The 16,295-nt window shown below is 44.4% G+C and overlaps 1 protein-coding gene across 3 annotated transcripts in view; it reads left to right on the top strand.

Moving 5' to 3' along the window:
* The window catches only part of MATN2 (matrilin 2), a 173,410-nt gene that overhangs the window by 93,095 nt on the left and 64,020 nt on the right, over positions 1-16,295 (top strand). For all 3 annotated transcript variants that reach the window (XM_061439294.1, XM_061439292.1, XM_061439293.1), the window contains exon 5: positions 788-910. In XM_061439294.1, the coding sequence (XP_061295278.1) occupies positions 788-910 (123 nt within the window). The remainder of the gene's footprint in view (positions 1-787; positions 911-16,295) is intronic.

The following is a 16,295-nucleotide window of genomic DNA, read 5'->3' as shown; positions in this document are numbered from 1 at the left end:
TTCACCGTGCTCTTTCCCAGCTTCTGCAAAATGTCAAAGACAGCGCCAAATGGTCTTGTTGAGACTATGTACGTAGGTGTGTACATTGGTGAGACTGATTACAAAGCCTTTAGGTTCTCAGAAAATACGGATGGTACTTGATTCGGACAAGCACAAAGGCCTGCTCATGATAATTTCAATCCTCAAGAACCGTCCACCACTCTCCTTGACATGAGAAAAATACATATTGATGTTAATTTTAAATTTTCTAATGCATTTAATAGAGAAGAAAAATTCCAACTTTGAAAAATATGCTTTTATGTGTACATAAGTGGCTGTGTGTGCTCAGTCACATCTGTCTCTCTGTGACCCCATGGACGATAGCCCGCCAGGCTCCTCTAGCCATGGGATTTTCCAGGGAAGAATACTGGAGTGGTTCCTACTCCATTTCCTACTCCAGGGGATTTTCTCAAGCCAGGGATCGAACCCCCATCTCTTGCATCTGCTGCCTTGGCAGCCGGATTCTTTACCACTACACCACCTAGGAAGCCCTTACATACATAGAAACTCACCCAACTATTAACAGAGGTAGTCTCTGGATGGTAGGACTGCAGGTGGGGAGATTACAGTTGAATTTTCTTTTCTATTTTTTTCCTGTTTTCCAAAATTTCCAAAATGTTCCAAAATTTCTTATATCGCTTTCAGTCAAGAGTTATTTTGCTAAGTGCTGTAGAGTCGCTCATTGACGGCCCTGTGCCAAGAGTCACCTCCTTCTGAGCCAAGTTCTAATGATGCCGCTTTGCCCCAGTCCAGGACCTGTGTGCAGCGGACGACCACGGCTGTGAGCAGCTCTGCGTGAACCTGCTGGGCTCCTTCGTCTGCCAGTGCTACAGTGGCTACGCCCTGGCCACGGACGGAAAACGGTGTGAGCGTGAGTGTCCTGTCCAGCCTTGCCTGATGGGGAAACACCAGGAGGGAAGCGAGAGGGGAGTCCACATAGCCAGTTGCTCTCCTTTGAGTTTCAACCAAGTGCTCCCAGTTCTCTGTCCTAGTTGTTAGTCACCATTTGAATTTTAAAGACTTCGTTTGTGGCTGAGCTTAGCATTTTCCCAGTCTGGGTCCTCAGCAAGAAGCGTATTTATGATAATCTATGTTAATAGATCAATCCATTACTGCTTCCCTTGGCAAGGACTGGGCGGATTTGCATTCAGTTTGGAGCGGGTGTCTGGGCTGGTCTGCCTTCAGTAGAGCTCAGGTATTATACGCCAGGTCAGGTGGTGATGGGTGATGTTGCTGAGTGGCACCTCAAAAAGGTGGGCAGCCTTTCTTCTAAGCGTGGATCTGCAGTTCAGAGACGGTCCTGGGGACCGCCAGCTGTGAGAGGCCAGCTGTGGGTAGTTGTAATGTTAGTGTTAGTTGCTCAGTCGTGTCCGACTCTTTGCGGTCCCACGGACTATAGCCCACCAGGCTCCTCTGTCCATGGGGTTCTTCAGGCAAGAACACTCTTGTAGATTGCCATGCCTTTCTCCAGAGGATCTTCCTGACCCAGGGATTGAACCCAGGCCTCCTGCGTTGCAGGCAGATTCTTTACCATTTGAGGTATAGGGAAGACCAGAAAACAAACAGCAGCCTCCAACACTGGCCCCAGCTAAGAAGTCTCAAGCACAATACTTGGAACCACAGGCACCGCTTGCAGTCAGCTGAGTGGCTTCCCACTCAGGCAACTCCATATGTCAGGGGCCGTGAGGAGTGGGGTGGCATCTCATTTCTTCCGTGATGGGTAATGGTTTTCCTCGGCACCTATAGGGCAGACCAGTGAATCCCTAATATGCATGTGGCACCTCCCAGCTTGTCTGCAAAGCCCTTTAAACTTGCACAGACTCATTCGTCTTTCCACCAGCGAACAGTGCCTGGCATAGTAGGTGTTCAACAAGCTGAGTAGGGTACTTATGAGGCAGACAATCCATAAGGAAAGGAAGGAAAAGGACTTGATTGGCATCAGAACTGGAGCCTTCCTTTTCTAAGTCTAAATCCTCCATTTCTTGTTCCCTATTCCGTTGTTTTCAGAGGACCTGTTCTGTCTTGCTTCCCACAACAGGAAATGATGATTTGTTTTTGCACATAGAACTTGCGCTTTCCAGTACACTGTGATTCTTAGCTGGGAATGTGGAAGGGAAAAGCAACAAAACAAAAGTATAGGTGGAAAAAAAAAGTATAGGTGGTGGCCTATTCTTTGCAGGTGATCATGAGAATAAAATGGATTGGTTTGCTTGTTTTTACACACTGATGGAGATGAAAACCACCCTCATCAGAAGTCCATAGTGGAATTGGTCTCCTAAGCCTTAGAGTTGTTTTATCCTCCTTATTCTGTCTGTGGTGACCATGAAAGGTAGCAGGGTACCACATCCATTAACACTGCAAAACAAGAAGTCAATCTGGAAACACCACCCCCCGCCTTTTTTTTTCACTACATTAATTTTTATTATGCAAGTACCTATTTTCATTGAGGAAGTTAGACAAAAAAATCACTATTATCAGATCAGATCAGTCGCTCAGTTGTGTCCGACTCTTTGCAACCCCATGAATCGAAGCACGCCAGGCCTCCCTGTCCATCACCAACTCCCAGAGTTCACTGAGACGTCCATTGAGTCAGTGATGCCATCCAGCCATCTCATCCTCTGTCGTCCCCTTCTCCTCTTGCCCCAACCCCTCCCAGCATCAGAGTCTTTTCCAATGAGTCAACTCTTCCCATGAGGTGGCCAAAGTACTGGAGTTTCAGCTTTAGCATCATTCCTTCCAAAGAAATCCCAGGGCTGATCTCCTTCAGAATGGACTGGTTGGATCTCCTTGCAGTCCAAGGGACTCTCAAGAGTCTTCTCCAACACTACAGTTCAAAAGCATCAATTCTTTGGCTCTCAGCCTTCTTCACAGTCCAACTCTCACATCCACACACGACCACAGGAAAAACCAGAGCCTTCACTAGATGGATCTTTGTTGGCAAAGTAATGTCTCTGCTTTTGAATATGCTATCTAGGTTGGTCATAACTTTCCTTCCAAGGAGTAAGCGTCTTTTAATTTCATGGCTGCAGTCACCATCTGTAGTGATTTTGGAGCCCAGAAAAATAAAGTCTGACACTGTTTCCCCATCTATTTCCCATGAAGTGATGGGACCGGATGCCATGATCTTAGTTGTTGAGCTTTAAGCCAACTTTTTCACTCTCCACTTTCACCTTCATCAAGAGGCTTTTTAGTTCCTCTTCACTTTCTGCCATAAGGGTGGTGTCATCTACATATCTGAGGTTATTGATATTTCTCCCGGCAGTCTTGATTCCAGCTTGTGCTTCTTCCGGCCCAGCATTTCTCATAATGTACTCTGCATATAAGTTAAATAAACAGGGTGACAATATACAGCCTTGACGAACTCCTTTTCCTAGTTGGAACCAGTCTGTTGTTCCATATCCAGTTCTAACTGCTGCTTCCTGACCTGCATACAAATTTCTCAAGAGGCAGATCAGGTGGTCTGGTATTCCCATCTCTTTCAGAATTTTCCACAGTTTATTGTGATCCACACAGTCAAAGGCTTTGGCATAGTCAATAAAGCAGAAATAGATGTTTTTCTGGAACTCTCTTGCTTTTTCCATGATCCAGCAGATGTTGGCAATTTGATCTCTGGTTCCTCTGCCTTTTCTACAACCAGCTTGAACATCAGGAAGTTCACGGTTCACATATTGCTGAAGCCTGGCTTGGAGAATTTTAAGCATTACTTTACTAGTGTGTGAGATGAGTGCAATTGTGCGGTAGTTTGAGCATTCTTTGGCATTGCCTTTCTTTGGGATTGGAATGAAAACGGACCTTTTCCAGTCCTGTGGCCATTGCTGAGTTTTCCAAATTTGCTGGCATATTGAGTGCAGCACTTTCACAGCATCATCTTTCAGGATTTGGAATAGCTCAACTGGAATTCTATCACCTCCACTAGCTTTGTTCATAGTGATGCTTTCTAAGGCCCACTTGACTTCACATTCCAGGATGTCTAGCTCTAGGTCAGTGATCACACCATCATGATTATCTGGGTCATGAAGATCTTTTTTGTACAGTTCTTCTGTGTATTCTTGCCATCTCTTCTTAATATCTTCTGCTTCTGTTAGGTCCATACCATTTCTGTCCTTTATCGAGACCATCTTTGCATGAAATATTCCTTTGGTATCTCTGATTTTCTTGAAGAGATCTCCAGTCTTTCCCATTCTGTTGTTCCTCTATTTCTTTGCACTGATCGCTGAAGAAGGCTTTCTTATCTCTTCTTGCTATTCTTTGGAACTCTGCATTCAGATGTTTATATCTTTCCTTTTCTCCTTTGCTTTTCGCGTCTCTTCTTTTCACAGCTATTTGTAAGGCCTCCCCAGACAGCCATTTTGCTTTTTTGTATTTCTTTTCTATGGGGATGATCTTGATCCCTGTCTCCTGTACAATGTCACGAACCTCATTCCATAGCTCATCAGGCACTCTATCTATCAGATCTAGGCCCTTAAATCTATTTCTCACTTCCACTGTATAATCATAAGGGATTTGATTTAGGTCATACCTGAATGGTCTAGTGGTTTCCCCTACTTTCTTCAATTTAAGTCTGAATTTGGTAATAAGGAGTTCATGATCTGAGCCACAGTCAGCTCCTGGTCTTGTTTTTGTTGACTGTATAGAGCTTCTCCATCTTTGGCTGCAAAGAATATAATCAGTCTGATTTCGGTGTTGACCATGTGGTGATGTCCATGTATAGAGCCTTCTCTTGTGTTGTTGGAAGAGGGTGTTTGTTATGACCAGTGCATTTTCTTGGCAAAACTCTATTAGTCTTTGCCCTGCTTCATTCCATATTCCAAGGCCAAATTTGCCTGTTACTCCAGGTGTTTCTTGACTTCCTACTTTTGCATTCCAGTCCCCTGCAATGAAAAGGACATCTTTTTTGGGTGTTAGTTCTAAAAGGTCTTGTAGGTCTTCATAGAACGCTTGTTGTATTTTCTGCTGCTGCTGCTGCTGCTAAGTCACTTCAGTCATGTCCGACTCTGTGTGACCCCACAGATGGCAGCCCACCAGGCTCCCCTGTCCCTGGGATTCTCTAAGCAAGAACAGTGGAGTGGGTTGCCATTTCCTTCTCTAATGCATGAAAGTGAAAAGTGAAAGTGAAGTCTCTCAGTCGTGTCCGACTCTTAGCAACCCCATGGACTGTAGCCCACCAGGCTCCTCCATCCATGGGATTTTCCAGGCAGGAGTACTGGAGTGGGGTGCCTAGACTCACAGAAATATCTACTTCTAGACATTTTGTTAATGCTTAACAAAATGAGGTCATACGCTCTATCTTGTTTCACATACTTTTCCTTGTGTGGTTAGTCACTTAGTCATGTCTGACTCTTTGCAACCATGGACTGTAGCCCACCACGCTCTTCTGTCTGTGGGAATCTCCAGGCAAGAATACTGGGGTGGGTTGCCATTTTGTCCTCCAGGGGATCTTCCCGACCCAGGGATTGAGCCCAGGTCTTCTGCATGGCAGGCGGATTCTTTACCCACTGAGCCATCGGGGAAGTCCGATTTTTCCCTTACCAGTTGTTAAATGGGTAGAAACTTTGGGTGCTGTTGGGTCAGAAGGAAATTCCACTGTTGGAAATAAGGCCAGGGGATGAGCTTCAGGAAACAAGGCCAGGGTGTCTGGGAACTTAGGGTGAGGGAAGGAGCAGGGCAGGCCCAGAGCTTGTGTGCGTGACAAGGGTCAGGGGCAGTTGGAGCCAGGGCTGGGGCAGGGGACCTGCCGTGGCCCTTGAGAAACTGGAAGGCAGTGAGAAGCCCAGTTCTTTGGATGTTGCCAAATAATTGTCTAAAGGTCCTCTGTAGTGGAGAGCCTTTGAGTCTCTAAGGCTTTTGCTGAGACTTCTGGAGTGTGACATTTACTGAAGAGCGGCAAGCATGAGAGGGAAGCTGTGGTTGCCTGGGAGCTGTCCTTGGCTGTTTGTTAGAACGTGCTTTGCTCTCGCTGCCGCCGTCAGCATGAAAGAATGTCCGCCTTCCTCGGAGCCGGGGTCAAGCCGAAGACGGGGAGAACAGGAGAGACTATACGTGACCCCGGCCTCATCCATCAGATGTTATCCTCATCCTCGTCAACCGAATATTTGACCCGTTAGAAGCTGAGTGTGTGATGACTGAGTGCCATGGACCTCTGTCACCAGTTACTTTGGTTAGGAGACTGAACACAATGCCAAAGTGTCAATTGCTGCTCTGTGAGGCTGTGCTGAGTACAGAGCAAATGATGGAGATGTTAATAACAGAGGCTCCAGGAGGTCAGGGAGGAGGGAATCCTCAGGGCCAGCGTGGGGAAGATCTGGGTGCGGAAGGAAGGGTAGCGACTGACAGATGTCCAAGGCGAGGGGAGACATGAAGGGCAGCGATCGTGTAGAGGAGGCTGTGCTCTCGAGGCTTGAGGACTGAGACCACGTGTGTGTGGGGTGGGGGGGTGGGGGAGGGCTGCAGACAGAGATCTAGTAGATAAGAGAGAGACGGTCACCGCGAGAATAAGGCTATAACCTGAAGACACCAGTATGAAGGGACTTGTCGAAGATGGCAAGACCAGGTGTTATTACAGCAGGAAATTCAGAGGAGAAGCAGAGGCTGCTAGGGACCCTGGGAGCCTTCCTTTAGCCCCTGCTCTGGGTGGTCTGGATGTGGATGGGCAGAGAACAATATGACTGTGGGACCATAATCCCAGTTCATCCAGAGGGATCCCAGTTTATGACTGTTGGCTCAGTTCTCAATAACACTCTCTCTTACTTTGAAGGGGATTCCATTCTGAATGAGAGATTATAAGGTCATCCTAGTTAAAGCCAGCCTGACTCAAACAACTGAAAAGGCTAGCTCTGCTGAAGTGGAGAATTCCTGCAGGTGCAAAGCAGGAGATGAAGTTGAAGACATCAAGTGGAACCAGAATATTCAAGGCTTTGAACACCAGGCTGAAGAGTCTGAACTTTATCTCTGATAAAAAGACACTAAAAGGTTTCTGATTGGGATGGATAAAGGCAAAGCCTCATTTTAGAAAACTCAGTCTCATGGTGCAGGGCAGGATGGATTCCAGGAGGAAGAAAGAGGGCTGGAAAGACCGATTAGGAGACTATGATAGTCCTCTGGTGGAGGGTGACCAGGGCCAGGTTTGAGTAGCGACTGTAAAAATGCAGAGAGAAGGAAGGGGTTGAGAAATGAAAAGAGGTGCAGGAATGAAAGAAGGTGCGATTGATAAAGAGGAGGAGGAAAAGTCACGATCAAATCCCGGGTTTGAGCTGCCATGATTCGAGAGTGATGGTGAGAGTGATGAAAGAGTGATGGAAACAGATTTTTTTTTTTAATGTTTTCATTTCGGGCTGTGTCAGGCCTGAGTTGCTGCATGTGGGCTCTTTGTTGCATGGACCCTCTAGTTGTGGCACGCAGACTCAGCAGTTGCCCCGAGAAATATGGGATCCCTCCATCCAGGGATCAAACCTGATCCCCGGTATTGGAAGGCAGATTTTTAACCCCTGAACCACCAGGGGAGTCCTGGGAACAGATTTCTTAGAGAAGATAATGAGGATTCGGTGGGTTTCAAGCTGAGATGGGACACCTGCAAGGACACGAGGAGAGGGAACAGAGGCCACACCGATGCCAGGAGGAGAGGGTGGGACCAGCGGAGCAGGCAGGAGGCAGCACAGCCCTTTCCTTCTGAATTTCCATTTCCAGCATTCACTTCTGTGTTTGTTTTGAAAGTGTCTGGACCTTCAACACAGTAAGACCTGGGCTCAAATCCTAGTTCTGCTACTTGGTAGTCATCTGTCTTTTATTTCTGAGCCTTGGTTATTCTCATCTGTAACACAGAGTAGTAATACCTACATCACAGAGTTGGTGGGATTAAATAAGATAACAAGTACAGTTCCTAATACACTTGGGCAATTGTTGCTGTTAATTGTTATTACAACACATGTGATCACCATCATTGTTTCCTGGATGCCATGAAGTGTGGAGTTAGGAGAGAGTGAAGCCTGAGCCTTGGGCTCAGTCACAATGTGCAGGGAGCAAGAGGGGGACGTGGGGGCAGGGAGGATATCTGCGAAGGAACCGCCTAAGGTGGGGACGGAGAATTGGGGAGAGATGGGCGGGAGAACCAGAAGTCATGGACTAGGATGCGAAAGAGAATTTCTAGGCCAGGTCAATATTAGTGTCATGCCCCAGCGAGGCCAAATGGAACAGAACTTAGAGAAAAAGCCACCGAGTTGAGTCATTGGTAATTCATCTCAGCCGACATTTCCAGACTCTCTGCCAGGCACTCTGCTAGGCATTAGGGACACAAAAATGACCAGGAGGCCATTGCTAATGATCAAGAGGGGTGAGGTAAAGGGCAGATTTCAGGGGGGAGCGGCGAGGGGGTGAGAAAGTGGGGACAGCAAATCTGACCTCATTTGAGGAGGTTCGGTAGAAATTCACCATGGCCAGCTACTGGTGGGTGGACCCCACGGGAGTACTTTGACTCATCCCAGAATTATGACTGTGACTGCAGGAGGAGTCAGTTCTGAGCCAGGCGCAGGGCCTTTTAGCCAACATTTCCACACTTTCTGAGTTAGTGGAACCTTACCTTCAAGTGCTAGAGTTCCATTTTTTCTAACTGCTCATTTAACTCTGGATAGAACTGAATTTGTTTCAACATTCAGGTGATCAAGGGTGGATTACTCACTAAAGAAAGCCCTCATTTTGCTTTAGTGGAGTCTTGGTATTTGTAACCCAACAGCTTCCACTAAAGCTGTGTTAATTTCCATCCAAAACTGTACATTTTTCAAACAACCTTAGGCTTCTGTAAAGCAGTTTAAGGGCAGAGTCTGTACATTTTTATGAAAAATTTCCTGGTCCTTTACATTTTTCATCTATGCCTGGTTCTAGAGTAATTTTGGTTAGCAAATTGCCTTAATTAAGCTCTGTCTTTGGGGTGAATTTTTTGCTGTACTTGCTCTCCTGGTGTTTACTTACTGCCTTGTCTTTTGGGGTAACTTGGGTCCTGTTTGCATCTTACCTGCCCAAGCAGACTGTAAACCCTTGGGGTGAAGAAGGTGCAGAAGCCAATTCCTTTAATTTTCATCTTTCACAGAGTAGACTTGCAAAATGTTTTTCTTGAATCATTAACTAAGATTGACTAATCATAATCTCAAGCATTTGTTTTTCTAAAAAAAGCTTTTCCCCTTGATTGGTTTCTAAATTACAAAATCAATTTTTGTTTATTAAAAAAAATCAGAGTACATCCAGATGTGAAAGCGAAAATTGCTCAGTAGTGTCCAACTCTGCTGACCCCATGGTCTGTACAGTCCATGGAATTCTCCAGGCCAGAATACTGGCGTGGGTAGCCTTTCCCTTCTCCAGGGGATCTTCCCGACCCAAGAATTGAGCCCAGGTCTTCTGCATTGCAGGCATATTGTTTACCAACTGAGCCACAAGAGAAGCCCAAGAATACTGGAGTGGGTAGCCTATCCCTTCTCTAGGGGATGTTCCTGACCCAGGAATCAAACCGGGGTCTCCCACATTGCAGGTGGATTCTTTACCAACTGAGCTATGTGGGAAGCCCACATATAAAGCCCAGATTTATATAAACTCAAAACCTGAAAGACATTCCTCCTGAATTTCACTCCATGGAGATAATCACCACTGAAGGCTTGGCCTCTCCTTCCTGCCTTTCTTCAAAGATGACTTACTAGCTTATGATGCTCTTTGCTCGTCATTACATCCAGGGTTTAGCACAATGCCTGACACACAGTAATGGTTCAGTAAATGATCGTGGAGCAACTGAATGGTATTAAGGTATCTCTTTACTCCCAAATTCAAACCTTATTTTATTAGGCAGGCAATGTGATAAAAATAAGTAATACTCCTTTAATGTTACTAAATTCCAGGACCTGTGTGAATTTATATATAACTGAGACCATCCTTTGAAGTAGGTATTTTATATTTTATAGGTGTCTTCACCTGTCTGTTTCACAGACTTCATCTGTAAATTGAGGATAACAAAACCTACCTCCAAGGGTTGTTGTGAGGGTGAGATGAGGTAATACATGGAAAGCCTCACTACTCTGTAGAGACCTCTATAGGAAAAGAATCTAAAAAAGAGTGGATATGTGTATAACTGATTCACTTTGCTGTACACCTGAAACCAACACACATTTTAAGTCAACTGTACTCCAATTAAAAATGTTATGTATATGGCAAGCACTTGGAACTGTACTATACATGGGCAACTGACACACATTAGTTGAATCTGCATCTTTTATGAATTTTTATCTTCTCATGAATGCTTGCATGTAATAATGCATCAAACATGTGGTGCGTTTGAAAAATCACATTGAGACCCATACCTCGAATGATGGTGGCGCACAGCACTGGTATTTAGCCTGCTGCTACTGCTGCCTTCAAAACTTTCCTTCTATATTCTTCTATACCAGTCACCTTCAATGAGAAGGGAATGCTGAGTGGCTTCAGTCGAGTCTGACTCTATGCAACCCTATGGACTGTAGATCACCAGGCTTCTCTATCCATGGGATTCTCCAGGCAAGAATACTGGAGTGGGTTACCATGCCCTCCTCCAGGAGAGAATCTTCCCAACCCAGGGCTGGAACCTGCGTCTCTTACGTCTCCTGCACTGGCAGGCAGGTTCTTTACCCCTAGCGCCACCTGATGGCTGATATTTAAGTTGGTGACAAGGGATGAGAGGATCAATCTTTATATTGAAAGTCAAATTTTTACTTCATCAGCTTACTCCTCATGCTTCAAGCTTGATCTCCCATGAATGCAAAGATTTCTCCATGCCTTAGTTTGTGAGGGCTGCCATAACAAACTACTACAGAGTGAGTGGCGATAGAAGTTTATTTCCCCAGTTCTGGAGGTTAGAAGTGCAAAGTCCTCATGTCAGCAGGGTTGACTTCTTTTGAGGTCTCTCTCCTTGGCTTGCTGCTTCTGCATGCGGTCTTTGCTCAGCGCCCAGGCATCCTTGGTGCCTCTGTGTGTGTGTCTAAATTTCCATTTCTCCTGAGGACACCAGTCAGATTGGATTAGCACCCACCTTAATGGCCACATTTTAACTTAATTACCTCTTTAAAGGTCCTTTCTCCGAATGCAGTCACCAACTGACCAACTGGGGATTTAGGACTTCAACAAATGAATTTAGGATGGGACATTCAGCCTGGAACATTTCCCTATTATTATCAAAATCAATAGGAAACTTTCTCTGAGTTTTAAACTCCTACATATAGGAATCCAGTCATGCCCTGGGAAAGAGGTTTGTGAAGCTGACTGTGCGTGTATCTTATATATACTCAGCAAGTAAATTGGTTCTACAGTTTCTCTAATTGACATATTTGGTTTTTCTTACTCTGTCATCAACAACCTAACAAACCCAAATGCTACTCTTTAAAATATCCTGTTTCTAGTAAGGCCATCCTCTTTGCAGACTAATCCCTGCTGAGGAGACCTTGGAATTCAACTAGATTATAAATCAGAGACTGTCAATCTTAGGCTTTATTCAGTTCAGTTCAGTTCAGTTCAGTCACTCAATCGTGTCCGACTCTTTGCAACCCCATGAATTTCGGCACGCCAGGCCTCCCTGTCCATCACCAACTCTCGGAGTTCACCCAAACTCATGTCCATCGAGTCGGTGATACCATCCAGCCATCTCATCCTCTGTCGTCTCCTTCTTCTCCTGCCCCCAATCCCTCCCAGCATCAGAGTCTTTTCCAATGAGTCAACTCTTCCCATGAGGTGGCCAAAGTACTGGAGTTTCAGCTTTAGCATCAGTCCTTGCAAAGAACACCCAGGACTGATCTCCTTTAGGATGGACTGGTTGGATCTCCTTGCAGTCCAAGGGACTCTCAAGAGTCTTCTCCAACACCACAGTTCAAAAGCATCAATTCTTTGGCACTCAGCTTTCTTCACAGTCCAACTCTCACATCCATACATGACCACTGGAAAAACCAGAGCCTTGACTAGACGGACCTTTGTTGGCAAAGTAATGTCTCTGCTTTTGAATATGCTGTCTAGGTTGGTCATAGCTTTCCTTCCAAGGAGTAAGCGTCTTTTAATTTCATGGCTGCAATCACCGTCTGCAGTGATTTCGGAGCCCAGAAAAATGAAGTCTGACACTGTTTCCACTGTTTCCCCATCAATTTCCCATGAGGTGATGGGACCAGATTCCATGATCTTAGTTTTCTGAATGTTGAGCTTTAAGCCAACTTTTTCACTCTCTTCTTTCACTTTCATCAAGAGGCTTTTGAGTTCCTCTTCACTTTCTGCCATAAGGGTGGTATCATCTGCATATCTGAGGTTATTGATATTTCTCCCGGCAATCTTGATTCCAGCTTGTGTTTCTTCCAGTCCAGCGTTTCTCATAATGTACTCTGCGTATAAGTTAAATAAGCAAGGTAACAATATACAGCCTTGACGTATTCCTTTTCCTATTTGGAACCAGTCTGTTCCATGTCCAGTTCCAACTGTTGATTCTTGTCCTGCATATAGGTTTCTCAGGAGACAGATAAGATGGTCTGGTATTGCCATCTCTTTAAGAATATTCCGCAGTTTGCTGTGTTCCACACAAAGACTTTAGCGTAGTCAATGAAGCAGAAGAAATATTTGGAATTCCCTTGCTTTTTCTGTGATCTAGTGGATGTTGGCAATTTGATCTCTGGTTCCTCTGCCTTTTCTAAATCCAACTTGTACATCTGGAAGTTCTCAGTTCATGTACTGCTGAAGCCTGGCTTGAAGGATTTTGAGCATAATCTAACTGGCATGTGAAATGAGTGCAATTGTATGGTAATTTGAACACTCTTTGGCATTGCCTTTCTTTGGGATTGGAATGAAAACTGACCTTTTCCAGTCCTGTGGCCACTGCTGAGTTTTCCAGATTTGCTGCCATATTGAGTGCAGCACTTTCACAGCATCATCTTTCAGGATTTGGAATAGCTCAACTGGAATTCCATCACCTCCACTAGCTTTGTTCGTAGTGATGCTTTCTAAGGCACACTTGACTTCACATTCCCGGATGTCTGGCTCTAGGTCAGTGATCACACCATCGTGATCATTTGGGTCGTGAAGATCTTTTTTGTACAGTTCTTCTGTGTATTCTTGCCACCTCTTCTTAATATCTTCTGCTTCTGTTAGGTCCATACCATTTCTGTCCTTTATCGACCCCATCTTTGCATGAAATGTTCCCTTGATATCTCTAATTTTCTTGAACCTTGCACCAAATACGGTTCATCCTTGGAAACAGCTGAGCACTTTCTCGCATGTTAGGCAGAGATTGAACACAGCAAGACTGGCTTCCAACCCCGAGATCTTAGCACTCTGTGATCCAGCAGGGCAAAGAACTGCAGCCAGAGACTTACTCTTTTTGCTTGTCTCAGGCAGAATGACCAAGGAAGGTTTTTGTTGAAGTAGGAGAGGACTTGGAACAACAGAGGATCTCTTGAGTTACACACACCGATCACCTCCATACATCCTCCCCCTAAACTTGGCGTCTTTTTATAAGTACAATTTTACATCTAAGGAAATTGTGCAAAGAACCTAAAACATGCAGCAAAGGATGACAGCATTGAATGGACTGGAACTCTCTCAGCCTTAGGAAGCTTTTGGTTCACGTGGGCTCCTCCACGTCTCACAATGGCCTCATCTGCTGTCCTCAGAGGCCTGGCGGAGAGCCAGTAGGTGGCCTTCAAATCAAAGTGGGATTTTGACACCTTTAGGTTTTGCAGGCCAGGATCTTGGACCCAGGAATGCTTGAATCCTGCCTTGCCAGTCTCTCCTCTCCCCTTCGGTTCTCCCAGAGAGCTGTGCACATGAAAAGCAAAACCAGCAGGAAAATCAGAGTCCAGGAGAAACCTTCTTGTCCTGTGACATCAGCTAAAGAGCAGAATCATGAAAAGTGCATATCCAAACCTACCTGAAGTGTTTACATTTTCTTCAGAACACATAAATATGCTTTTAATAAAACTTCTAAAAATTACTAATTTTAAGTTCATTTTAAAAATATGATTTAAAAACATCTTTCTTGCATAAACATACCCATAATATGTTGTCTATCATTTTCAACTTTGATTTCTTTAAATTGGAGCAAGAATTTGAAGACTTCTATAAAGCAGTCTAAGGGCAGAATCTGTAAAATTTTTATGAAAATTTCCCTAGTCTTTTACATGTTTCATCTATGCCTGGTTCTAGAGCAATTTTAGTTAGCAAGTTGCATTTAAGTGCCAAAAGCTCTCCACTTGGTTTTTATTTTTAAAAAATTCGATCTGTTTTAGTGCTTGCTTATATATTTAATTAGTTTTTATAGTATTTCAATTAATTACAAAAAGGTGTACAAATAGCACATAGAGGTTTGGAAATAAAAATAACTTTGACTCACTTTAACAATGATTTTAAAATTTTGACATGCATCAGTGTCACCTAGAGAACTTACTAAAGCATATATTCCTGGGCCCCATACACAGAGTTTCTGATATAGTATGTCTGGAGTGGAGCCTGAGAATTTGCATTCCTAACAAGTTCTCAGCACTGGCCACAGGACTGGAAAAGGTCAGTTTTCATTCCAATCCCAAAGAAAGGCAATGCCAAAGAGTGTTCAAATTACCATACAATTGCACTCATTTCACATGCCAGTTAGATTATGCTCAAAATCCTTCAAGCCAGGCTTCAGCAGTACATGAACTGAGAACTTCCAGATGTACAAGTTGGATTTAGAAAAGGCAGAGGAACCAGAGATCAAATTGCCAACATCCACTGGATGATAGAAAAAGCAAGGGAATTCCAAATATTTCTTCTGCTTCATTGACTACGCTTAAGTCTTTGTGTGGAACACAGCAAACTGTGGAATATTCTTAAAGAGATGGCAATACCAGACCATCTTATCTGTCTCCTGAGAAACCTATATGCAGGACAAGAATCAACAGTTGGAACTGGACATGGAAAAACAGATTGATTCAAAACTGGGAAAGGACTACATCAAGGCTGTATATTGTCACTTGCTTAGTTAACTTAAATGCAGAGTACATCATGCTGGGCTAGATGACTCACAAGCTGGAATCAAGATTGCTGGGAGAAATATCGACAACCTCAGATATACAGATGATACCACTTTAGAGGCAGAAAGTTAAGAGGAACTAAAGAGTGTCTTGATGAAGGTGAAAGAGGAAAGTGGAAAAGCTGGCTTAAAATTCAACTTTCAAAAAACTAAGATCATGGCACTTAATCCCATGTGCCATGAAATAAGTCCCATCACTTCATGGCAAATGGATGGGCAAAAAGTAGAAACGCTGACAGATTTTATTTTCTTGAGCTCCAAAATCACTGTGGATGGTGACTGCAGCCATAAAATTAAAAGACACTTGCTCCTTGGAAGAAAAGCTATGACAAATCTAGACAGCATAATAAAAAGCAGAGGTATCACTTTGCCGCCAAAAGTCCATATAGTCAAAGCTATGGTTTTTCTGGTAGATATATATGGATGTGAGAGTTGGACCATAAAGAAGGCTGAGTGTTGAAGAATTGATGCTTTTGCACTGTGGTGCTGAAGACTTGAGAGTCCCTTGGACTGCAAGGAGATCCAACCAGTCAATCACAAAGGAAATCAACCCTGATTATTCTTTGGAAGGACTGATGCTGAAGCTGAAGCTCCAATACTTTGGCCACCTCATGTAAAGAGCCAACTCATCGTAAAAGACCCTGATGCTGGGAAAGACTGAGGGCAGGAGGAGAAGGGGATGACAGAGGATGAGATGGTTGGATGACATCACTGACTCAATGAACATGAGTTTGAGTGAGCTTTGGGAGATGGTGAAAGACAGGGATCCCTGACGTGCTGCAGTCCATGGTGTCACAAAGAGTCAGACACGACTGAGCGACTGAAAAACAACAAGTTCTCAAGTGAGGATTGTTGCAGCTAAGTCACTACCACATTTCGAGAACTGAATAAGCATGCAGCGAGTCAATAGGAAAAGTACCCAGGTGCTCTGGGGCATGTATTCCTCCGAGGCTGCTTTATAAGCATGCAGCCCAGCCAACGAGAGATGTGCACAGGTATTTGAAAACACAGCTATTCCAACAGCCTTGAGCATTTAGCATGTTCTGGGCATCAGGTCCCATATTTTTCAGAGGGAATGAAAAGCAATGATTAATCAGAAGTTGGTTAAGTGGTGGTCAATTAAAAGAGCTTCTTCTGTGCAACTTTATTAACACCTGATTCAATATTGGATACCCTGTTCTAGAACATTCTTGGGGAAAAGAAGGTGAGATTG

The sequence above is a fragment of the Bos javanicus genome, chromosome 14 (assembly GCF_032452875.1).
Source record: "Bos javanicus breed banteng chromosome 14, ARS-OSU_banteng_1.0, whole genome shotgun sequence".
NCBI classification, from domain to species: Eukaryota; Metazoa; Chordata; class Mammalia; order Artiodactyla; family Bovidae; genus Bos; species Bos javanicus.
Note: the sequence above shows the minus strand (reverse complement) of the source record. Positions and strands in the feature narration are given on the sequence as shown.